The sequence below is a fragment of the Panthera leo genome, chromosome D1, assembly GCF_018350215.1.
Source record: "Panthera leo isolate Ple1 chromosome D1, P.leo_Ple1_pat1.1, whole genome shotgun sequence".
NCBI lineage: Eukaryota > Metazoa > Chordata > Mammalia > Carnivora > Felidae > Panthera > Panthera leo.
Window position 1 is genome coordinate 11,978,720 of NC_056688.1, and position 11,067 is coordinate 11,989,786.

The following is an 11,067-nucleotide window of genomic DNA, read 5'->3' on the forward strand; positions in this document are numbered from 1 at the left end:
TCTACTGCAGCCCGTGTGGCTGTTTCGGGAAGCAAAGCTGGGAATTAGTTGGGAATGAGGGACAGTGATGAATTTTGGACTGTGTGTTTTTGCATTTCTTTTTTAAAATTTTTTTTTTCAACGTTTTTTATTTATTTTTGGGACAGAGAGAGACAGAGCATGAACGGGGGAGGGGCAGAGAGAGAGGGAGACACAGAATCGGAAACAGGCTCCAGGCTCCGAGCCATCAGCCCAGAGCCTGACGCGGGGCTCGAACTCACGGACCGCGAGATCGTGACCTGGCTGAAGTCGGACGCTTAACCGACTGCGCCACCCAGGCGCCCCATGTTTTTGCATTTCTTGACTGCATACTAGGATGGGAGGGAGATACAGATGTAGATATACAGGCATACAAATATGTAAAAGTGTATAGATATAGGGGCATCTGGGTGGCTCAATCAGTTGAGCATCTGACTCTTGATTTCGGCTCAGGTCATGAACTCACGATTTGTGGGATTGAGCCCCATGTTGGGTTCCTTACTGACAGCACAGAACCTGCTTGGGATTCTCTCTCTCTCTCTCTCTCTCTCTCTCTGCCCCTTGCCCACTGGTATGCATATGTGTACTCTCTCTCTCAAAATAAATAAACATCTGGGGCGCCTGGGTGGCGCAGTCGGTTAAGCGTCTGACTTCAGCCAGGTCACGATCTCGCGGTCTGTGAGTTCGAGCCCCGCGTCAGGCTCTGGGCTGATGGCTCGGAGCCTGGAGCCTGTTTCCGATTCTGTGTCTCCCTCTCTCTCTGCCCCTCCCCCGTTCATGCTCTGTCTCTCTCTGTCCCAAAAATAAATAAAAAAGTTGAAAAAAAAATTTAAAAAAAATAAATAAAAATAAATAAACATCTAAAAAATACAGATAGATAAAATATTTTCTATATGTCTTCTCTTTTTTAAAAAAAAATATTTATTTTGAGAGAGAGAGAGCACGAGCAGGGGAGGGGCAGAGAGAGAGAGGAAGAGAGAGAATCCCAAGCAGGCTCCACACTGTCAGCACAGAGCCTGACTCAGGGCTCGATCCCACTATCCATGTGATCATGACCTAAGCCAAAATCAGAAGTCAGACACTTAACTGACTGAGCCTCCCAGGCACCCCCTTTATGTTTTCCCTTATCTTATATGTTACGTATATTATATATGTAAAATATATGTAGCATAGAGACATATATATATATAACATAATAGAAAATAGTAAAAGATGATTGATAGATAGATAGATAGATAGATAGATAGATAGATAGGAAATTAAAAAAGAAACAGTTGTATTTCTTCCTAGATGTGTCCTAGTCAAAGACCAACCAACTCTTCCTGGTTGGCCCTTTTCTCTTTTTCTTCACTACCTCTTCCCGAAGGAATAGGGACACAAAGCAACAGCTCCTCTTGGGGTACATGTGCAAGGTGGACGTCCGCCCACGGGGCACTGACGCTGAGCCCTCTTTCCTTTCACAGGATGAAAAGAACCAGGTCCTGACCACCTACATCTGGTACCGGCAGGTGAGCGCCCACTCCCATTTCCTGGGATGGGATCTTCCCCTTCTAGGAAGGATTCCTCAAAAGGGTCAGGAATGTCAGAGACCTTGGTGAGGGGAGGGGGGAAGAGGCTCAGAGACAGACTCAGGAGACCCGGGAGTCTGGGCCCCTCTCCTCTCAGGACTGGAGATGGAAGGAAGCTCCGTGCTCAGCAGAGGAGAAATCCTCCAAACCCCCTCTGGTTTCCGAGTGGTTTCACAGCATCTCGAACAACTTGTCTGGTCTCTGTTGATAAACACCTCCAGTGCCCAGTTGCTCAGCGGGAAGCTACCGCACTTTTAAACAACTCTAATTGCTAGAAAGTTCTTCCTTCTATTAAGCCAAGGGTGATGACAATCAAATTGGGTGATTGACACAGGGCAGTCCCATCCACCGAGTCCTCACACCCTCAGCCACCTCCTGACTCTCCGAGCTTCTGAGGGACATCACTCAGCCACTGCTGAGAACGTCTCTGAGGCCTTCAAGGCCTTCATGTGGCCCTTCTGGCAGCGAGCTGGTGGGGAGCTGGGGGGGGCGAGCTGGTAGAGAGCTGATGGGGAGCTGGCAGGGAGCTTGCGGGGAGCTGGCTGGGAGCTGGTGGGGAGCTGATGGGGAGCTGGCAGGGAGCTGGAGGGGAGCTGGGGGAGAGCTGGTGGGGAGCTGGTAGAGAGCTGATGGGTAGCTAGCTGGGAGCTTGGAGGGAGCTGGCTGGGAGCTGGTGGGGAGCTGATGGGGAACTGGCAGGGAGCTTGCGGGGAGCTGGCAGGGAGCTTGGGGGGAGCTGGCAGGGAACTGGTGGGGAGCTGATGGGGGAGCGGGGGGAGAGCTGGGGGGAAACTGGTAGGGAGCTGGTGAGGAGCTAGGGGGGAGAGCGGGCAGGTAGTGGGGACTGCTGTCCACAGGCTGGTCCTGGGCTGGCAGGCCCTGAGCTGCAGAGCAGATGTGAGAGTAGAAGGGAACCAGAGGAGCTGGCGAGAGGGGGCGGGAGGATGGGGCCAGGTCGCAGAGGTCAGAGCTTAGAGGGGCTCTGTCTGGAGACATGCCAGGCATGTGCAGGTCTCTGTTACATCCCTCCACTGCTCGTGAGTGCTTCCCACTACCACCAGCATGCGGGGCAGAGGGTGGGGTGGAGGCAGAAGCCAGATGCTGATTCCTGCCAGACTGCTCTCTTCTGCCCTAGAAAAATCTCTTAATATAGAGCACTCCCTGCGTCAAAGGAAGGGATGCACAAGAAGAGGCAGCCCAGGGCTCCTTTCCTGGGACATCTGGCCTAGGTCCCACCTGTGGACCTCTAGGGTCACTTGTGTGCCCAGCAGTAACGGGATGCCAACCTACTGTCCCAAGGGACCGGAATTAGAGACACGAATGAGACTCAGGCCCTGCCTGCAGTGAGCTCACAGACTAGGGGAGGCCACAGACACATGAACAGACAGTTGAATGTAGCAAGATTTCCAGTGAGGCAAGAATGAGATACCAACCATGAGGGCACAGAGGGGGTACATGAAAATCCAGCCTGGGGAGTGGGGGGGCACGGAAGGTTCCCAGAGAAGGGAGCAGACAGATGCTCTGAGTCTGGAGGGACACAGAAGACCTCCCTCAGGGGAGAAGACAGGGATTGCGGTGTGGGAGAGCGCAGGTATGCAGAGACGTGGGGTGTTTGCATGCAGTGGAAAGGACACTCCATAGAGAAGATGGCAAAAACCATGAGGCTCGAGAGGGGAGCCCGGGTGGCTTAGTCGGTGGAGCTTCAGACTTTGATTTCGGCTCAGGTCATGATCTCACAGTTCAAGGGTTTGAGCCCTGCGTCAGGCTCTGCACTGACAGTGCAGAGCCTGCTCGGGATTTTCTCCCTCTCCCTCTGTCTCTGCCCCTCTCTGACACACACTTTCCCTCTCTCAAAATAAACGAATAAATCTAAAAAAATAATGAGAATAGAGAGATAGCTGGAGGTCAGATTGTGCAGGCCTTTGCTGGCCATGAAGTTGAACTCTATCCCAAGTGCAAGAGGCATCCCTAGAGTTTTAAGCAAGGGAATGACATAATTACGTTGACTTTTTAGATCAGTCATTCTGACAGGATAGTGAGGAATGTGTTGATCACAACTTAACAGTAACCATCTCTACCCTGTCAGATGCATCTTATTGTCCCAATTTGCATATGAGCAGACCAAGACCCAAGAAGCTATGTGTCCAAGATCCCGCAGTTGGTGGATGGGATAGTCAGAAGGGAGAAATGACCGCAGGGCAAGGCGTCATTTTTCTGGGTCATAGTTGCATGCCGGGAGAGTGTGAGCACAGCGATGGGGGGACTCTCGGTACTGCTGAGTGATTCCCCCAAGAAGATGCCCGTCTGTTGCCTGGGCACTGAGCGGTGAGGTCATCCCGAGGGGTGGCCGCCTGTGACCATCCCCTGCTCTTCCCCTAGTACTGGACAGATGAGTTTCTCCAGTGGAACCCTGAGGACTTCGACAACATCACCAAGCTGTCCATCCCCACTGAGAGCATCTGGGTCCCAGACATTCTCATCAACGAGTTGTGAGTGCTGTCATTTGATGCTGGGTGGCTGGGTGGTTCCGGGGCTGTGGAAAGATGGGGCTGGGGGCAAGACTCTGCTGTGGCATGAGAGGTCCCACCCAGGCTTGCAGAACTGTAGGTAAAGTTGGCTTGGGCCCAAATTCCCCTTTGGTTTCTTTCTCTTTTTTTTTTCTTTTTCTCTTTTTAAAACTCCTCTTTTTCTATGCCTGATGTGGAAACCCTGTACTTCTTGGTCCAAGGGCCCCCTTCCCAGGGAAGGGAAGCCAAGGAATGAATTTGCCCTGTCATAATAGCTGAATGAAGGACAGCTGTGGTTTTCAAGGGGACAGTGAGATTACCAATAGGGATGAAGCTCCAGCAGTGGTCCCAGGGGTGATTTGGAGACACTCACACCTCTCAAGTCATACACATGCCTGGCTGGCTCCCGATCGCACCCCCAATGTGAAGTGGGTACCACCATCCTTGATTCCCAACAGCTGACAGCCCCGGCCAACATGCCCTCCCCCCATCCTTCAGGTTGTTCAGGCTCCACTGCCTGGGCTTCTCAATGCCAGGCGGTGGAAGATGGCTGGGGGACACAGATGGAAGGAGGAGGTGGCCCGGGGCCAGTTGCCCTCCGCCGGTACCCACCACATTGCCCAATGACATGGCTGCCACTCAAAGTGCTTTTCAGGGGAGACAGTTGACCTAGACCTCGGGCTGGAGGGATCCCAGTTCCTGGCTGGATCTCCAGGTTAGACTGAAGTAGCCTGGATCTTAGTTTCTTATCTCTTGGCCTGATTCCACAGAAGGCTGCAGGCGCAGGACCCTAAGCTCAGGCCACTCTGTGCCACAGTGGTCACTTGGGAGAGCCTAGGGGTTGGGGATCTGCTGAGAGAGAGTGACAAAGTCCACCTTGCCTCTTTTCTTCTCAAGGATTTCTCTAGTTCCTTTTCGTCCTGGGAAGATTATTCTCATGTCACAGGACCTCTAGGCAAAGAGAAGCCCAGGTCAGGATGGATCCCCAGGATGGATCGCCCAACGAAGTTTGCCCATTGCCACTGGGCTGCTGATCCCGGGAGCTGAGCTCTGCCCAGCTGGGTGGGTGGTGGAGTAGGGGCAGCTGGACATGCTCATGACAGCAAGTGGCTTTGAGGTACCTGGATTCCTCACCTGCCTTTTGTGGCCAGGTTGCCGGGGGAATGAAGGAGCAATGCCCTTTCCTGCTTGGAAAGTAGCCTTGACAATGGTAGGTAATCTTGAGCCCCCAAACTGCCCCTGTTCCCTGGCCAGTGTGGACGTGGGGAAGTCTCCAAGTATCCCGTACGTGTACGTCGGGCACCATGGCGAGGTCCAGAACTACAAGCCCCTCCAGGTGGTGACCGCCTGTAGCCTGGACATTTACAACTTCCCCTTCGACGTGCAGAACTGCTCGTTGACGTTCACCAGCTGGCTGCACACCAGTGAGTACCGCACACAAGCTTTGGGAGGTGGGGGTGCAGGTTGGAGGGTCCCCGAAACCCCTACTTGAGGAGCGCACCCTAGCAGGCAGTCTTCTTTATTCAAGTTACTTACTGCTTATTTCATAATGCCGCTGAGCCTCTGTTTCCTCAACCTCCAAACGGGACTCTGTTGTTCTTGCCATCTCCCCAGTAGTCACAAGGGTTGAATGATCGCCAGGACACCCGGTGAGGGCTAGGATCTGACACTAAGTGTCTCTTACTTGTCTTTTCTCCATGGGTGCACCCTCCCCCTCATCTCTCTGCCCAGCTTTCTGCAGTTACCTCCCCAATGGTCCCCCTCTCTTTCATGCTCCTCAGAGCCAGCAGGAAGAGCTCATTAAATGCAAACCTGGCCTTGCCCCTCTCTGCCTAAAAGCCTCAGTGGCTTCCCTGCACTCCTGAGACAAAACCCAAACCCTTCACCTGGCCGACAGGGGCTGCCCATAGTCACCACTCCAGCCTCAGCCCACGCATGTTCCCCTGAGTCCTGCCCCAACCCAGCTGCCTTCCTTCCAAGGCCCCAAAGCCCTTGTTCTCTCCCTTTCTCACAGGCTGCTTCCTCTCCTGGGCCACCCTGCACCCTCCTCCTGCCCCCCACCACTCCTAGTTCAGCCAAGTCTCCTACTCACCTAATCACAGCACTGGCATCAGTGCCTCGGGGAAACTCCTCTCATCCCCAGACTAGCCATCCCCCTTGTCCAATTTTTAGCACCCTGATCTTCTCCCCCCTTCTATTGCACTTGTAGGTGTTTGTTCAATGTCTGCTCCTCGATCAGATATAAATTCACAGAGGGTAGGACCATGACTTCCGGCCCACCATTAGGTCCCCAGTACAGTGCCTACAAAGGAAGGTGCTTGGCAACTTTTATTTAATGGATGACTACGAGGTTCTCACTAAAGTCTACAAAGTGAGCATCACCCTCTGGCAAGAAGGCATCCTCCACTTCTATTTGATTTCGTCACATTAACTGTAAATTACAAACATAATACAGAACTTCCTTGGACAAAAACCAGAATTGCAAATTATCTTTGACTTTTGACCTCTACCTTCAATCCCGAACTCTTCACCAGCAACTGCACACACCAAGACTTAACAGCTTTTATCAGTATAAGCCTCATATGGTATGTTCTTCCAGATCCTTCTCTATCCTTTGCATATACACATACATACTCCTCTATGGAAAGTACATGAAAATTATTTCTTAAGTTGTTATTTTACTAAATGTATCATTCATGCCACTGCTACCTGATTCTCTTTACAAACGACAAGAAGTATTGGACATCTTTCCGAGTTAGTGTGTATTTAGATCTTTACCCTACATGTTGACTGCCGTAGGATAGCTCAGGGTTGGGATGCATCATAGTTGATTAAGCAAGCACTTTCCCGATTGGTGGACATGTAGATCTTTCCCTATACCTTGCTGTAACAGACGCTGCTGGCTTTCTATATATCTAATGTCTCTAGTGTAGATGCAGAGAAGTAAAACCGCTTTTCTCTAAGTGAAGATTTTGCATATTTCCCTAATTCACCTTTGAGGACAGTCAGCCCTATGAAGGCAAACATGAAGAATGTTGACTTTTGTTCATTTCCTAAAGGGGGGACCCTAATGGAAACCTAGAAGAGGTGTGCGTGAGAGAGAGAGGGAGGGAGGGAGAGGGAGAGGGAGAGGGAGGAAGGGAGGGAGAGAAAGAGAGAGAGAGAGAGAGGAAGAGAGGAGAGAGAAGGAGAGAAGGGGCTTTCTAATAGTTTGGTTCTGGTAGATACAGTGTGCGTTATCACTTCATTTTACGGCTGAGGACACGGAGGCTGAAGGCTAAGAGCTGAGTCCACCTGAGTCCTGCCTGTGTGGCCCACTGCGGGCCCCACCCTCACAGGGCCTGGCACAGCCTCCTGGCCCTGGACTCCAGAGCTGGCTCGGTGTCTTCCCTCCCAGTCCAGGACATCAACATCTCCCTGTGGCGCTTGCCAGAAAAGGTGAAGCTTGACAAGACTATCTTCATGAACCAGGGCGAGTGGGAGCTCCTGGGGGTGCTGAGCCAGTTTCGCGAGTTCAGCATGGAAAGCAGTGGCTGTTACGCAGAGATGAAGTTCTTCGTGAGTGGCCCCGGGGACAGACACGGGGGAAATGATAGCTAGAACTGCTGGGCGTCGTCCCCAGGGAGACTTCAGGAGGCGTGTGGGGAAGGCCATCTGTAGCCCTTCTCCCAGCTCCAGGTCACACACACGCATGGGGCCTTCGGGGCAGCAGATGGGGAAGCTCAGGGCAATTGTCCCTTCCTCGTCCTCTGCAGCCACCGGCCTCAATCCAGAGGCCGGATGTTAGGTCTGTCCGGTTCTTCCTCTTCCAGCAGGGCCAGGCCGGAAGCTCCATGAAGCGAGAGGTCCGTGAGGGGCTGGGGGTCCTGGATGCAGGGCCTGTGTGCCCCGGGTTTCCCCCAGCTCCCGTCCTGGTCCTAGGTGGTCATCCGCCGGAGGCCCCTGTTCTACACAGTCAGCCTGCTGCTGCCCAGCATCTTCCTCATGTTCATGGACATCGTGGGCTTCTACCTGCCTCCAGACAGTGGCGAGAGGGTCTCCTTTAAGATCACACTCCTCCTGGGCTATTCTGTCTTCCTGATCATCGTGTCGGACACACTGCCGGCCACAGCCATTGGCACTCCCCTCATTGGTAAAGCCCGCTCCAGGGGAAGAGCACAGTGTGGTTGGGGGTGGGGGTGGGCGGGGGCTCAAGAACCGGCGCCCTCCCACCTGCTGTGTGTCCCCCGACCTTCCCCGCGTGCACAGGTGTCTACTTCGTCGTGTGCATGGCGCTGCTGGTGGTGAGCTTGGCTGAGACCATCCTCATCGTGCGGCTGGTACACAAGCAAGACCTGCAGCAGCCCGTACCCGCCTGGCTGCGGCACCTGGTCCTGGAGCGGGTGGCCCTGCTCCTTTGCCTAGGGGAGCAAACAGCTTCCCGACGGCCCCCGGCCACCCCCCAAGCCTCCAAGACCGATGACTGCTCAGGTGAAGAGGGAAAGGGGGCATCCCATACGGAGGGCCTGGGGGTGCGGACGTGGTGGAGAGTCTCTGGCCGGCGAGTCTGACCGGGGCTGGGATCTGAGTGCCACCCTGCACCTGGCACCCCGTGCCGGGTCTCACTGGGAGGCAGCAGAGTTCAGTCAAAGTCATCAGTGGACCCTTTCTGCACCTTCACCTCCCCTCATCAGTCCGGGTGTGGAGAGAGACGGGGCGAAGTGAGAGGCCGAGCCTGTCAGGAGCTCGGAAGGACTTGCCTTTCTCTGAGATGGACCCAAAAGGGGGTCAGACAGATGCCTCTCCAGCAGTTATGGGTCCCCTTACCTCGCATGGCTAAGTGTGCAGCCGGGGTTTCTAAAGCTCTGCATTCAGTCAGCCCAGAGACCAAGTCCCCTTCAAATTTCAAACACCTATGACAGAGAGACAGGGGTGCAGGGGACAGTAAACGTGAAGCTCGTTCTCCCTGACAAATTGTTTCAGCTACATTCGTTGCTGGTGGTGGTGGTAGTTGTGATTTGTTGATGTATTTGTTGAGCACTTTGAGGCAGGCACGTGCGCTTTCTGTGCGTGATCCCAGGCCATCCACAGGCCCCGTAATAGGATTGTCATCCTCATTTGTCAAGTGAGGAAACAGGCATAAGGCCAACTAGCTTGCCTTAAGTCACAGAGCCAAGGTACTGGTGGACTGGTCTGAACCCAGGCCCAGCTGACGCTCTGCTTGTATTTTTCACCACCCCTCTTTGTCCTCCCTTCTGGCGAGAGCTAGGCCTTTTACAGGAGATGCATGGTTAATCTAAGACCACCTCATCGTGAACTGATGAATGAGTACTCCAGCCTAATGCCCAATTTCCCTGCTCACCTATGAGGTAGCCATAGCTGAAGGTGTATTTTCTGGTACAAAGGGACTTGGACTGGAGTCAAGGAGAGGGCAGCAAGGCCATATGGCATAGTGGAGACAGCAGTGGAGTCACAGTCCACATACCTTCAGCCTTGGTGGCCTCACTTTTAGATGATGCTCCAGCTGTGTGACCACAGGCTAGTCACTTAACCTCTCTGAGCTTTAGCACTTCCATATAAAGAGTCCAAATAGTAATCACTCCTACTCTGCCTTTCTCGTGGGGCTATTGTGAGGCTCAAGTGAAATAATAGATATCAAATTGCTGCGGGAAGCCCCGGTGTTTAAAAAAATGCGTGGGAAAAATAAACACCAAATTCATATCTTAGTGACCTGGGGACAGGTTGGAGGATGTGACTAAGGAGGGGTATGCAGGAATCTTCAACCGTGTTGCTTTCTTTGTTCGCTCAAGTCAGACGTTGGGTACACAAATAGGTAAGTTCACATCTATACTGTTTATGTCTGGAATTCATAATAACAATTTCTGCAAGCCACAGGCACAGAAGGGACAGTGGTCGTGCCATTCTGCCAGGCTTCCCTCCTCTGCCAATGCTGTGCCCTTTTTCCAGATGTGGGGAACCACTGCAGCCATTTGAGAGGACCCCAGGACTTGGAGAATACCCCAAGGGGCCGAGGCAGCCCCCCACCACCACCACGGGAGGCCTCCCTGGCAGTGTGCGGGCTGCTGCAGGAGCTGTCCTCCATCAGGCATTTCCTGGAGAAGAGGGACGAGAGCCGAGAGGTGGCCCGGGAATGGCTGCATGTGGGCTCCGTGCTGGACGGGTTGCTCTTCCGCATCTACCTGGTGGCAGTGCTGGCCTACAGCATCACCCTGGTTACTCTGTGGTCCATCTGGCAGTATTCTTGAGTAGGCACAGCCCAGTTGGGGTGTTTTGAGGGAGGGGTAGTAAGGCACTGGTTAGAATGGGGATTGAGGATTTCAGGGCCCAGCAGATGCCAGGGATGTTTTCAAGACCCTGTCCAATGCCAGTAATTCTGAAGCAGGGCCTTAACTCTTCCCAAAAAGCTTGATGTTCAAGATGCTTGTACCCCACCCCACCCCCCACCCAACTTATCATGGCTTTAAAACATGCTGTCTTTGATCTAGAAAAACCCATGCATTCCCTAACTTCATTCTATTTATCTGTGTATCAAGCCTTGATTTCCCCATTGTCACTTCCCTGAATAAGGCACTTTGAAATTCTGCTCCTCCCCCTTTAGCCTTGTTTTTAGATACAAAGCAAACCAACTCTCTACTGCACATGGCTGGTAACACTGCATTAGGTTTATTCAACCGTAATGTTCTCCTTCTTCACCTCACCTGTAGCCACTTCCCTGAACACTCATGTTCCATTGGATGATGGTGGGGTAGGGGGCGGGTGGGGGTAATAAAATACAATGAAGCCTAAACTCTCTTCTTAACCATTTGTCAGCAGCTGGGTGGGTGGAAGAAGAAGTTAAACGTTGCTGGTGGAAATGAGGTAGGGGTATTACCTGTGGTTTCAGTATTTGGTGCTTCCTAGCCCAGGGAATTGGGAGGTGACCACATAGTGGCTGTTATGAAGACCTAATTGGAGGTGGAATTCAAGGTGGGAGG

General features: G+C 52.8%; 1 protein-coding gene across 1 annotated transcript in view; it reads left to right on the plus strand.

The window, feature by feature from the left end:
- HTR3A (5-hydroxytryptamine receptor 3A) overlaps positions 1 to 10,816 on the plus strand; it is a 28,606-nt gene extending 17,790 nt beyond the window's left edge. Inside the window, exons 5-11 of the mRNA XM_042906290.1 lie at positions 1,482 to 1,526; positions 3,966 to 4,075; positions 5,348 to 5,517; positions 7,491 to 7,651; positions 8,015 to 8,225; positions 8,342 to 8,563; positions 10,040 to 10,816. Coding sequence (XP_042762224.1) covers positions 1,482 to 1,526; positions 3,966 to 4,075; positions 5,348 to 5,517; positions 7,491 to 7,651; positions 8,015 to 8,225; positions 8,342 to 8,563; positions 10,040 to 10,338 — 1,218 coding nt within the window. The 3' untranslated portion in view covers positions 10,339 to 10,816. The remainder of the gene's footprint in view (positions 1 to 1,481; positions 1,527 to 3,965; positions 4,076 to 5,347; positions 5,518 to 7,490; positions 7,652 to 8,014; positions 8,226 to 8,341; positions 8,564 to 10,039) is intronic.
- Positions 10,817 to 11,067: the final 251 nt, after the last annotated feature.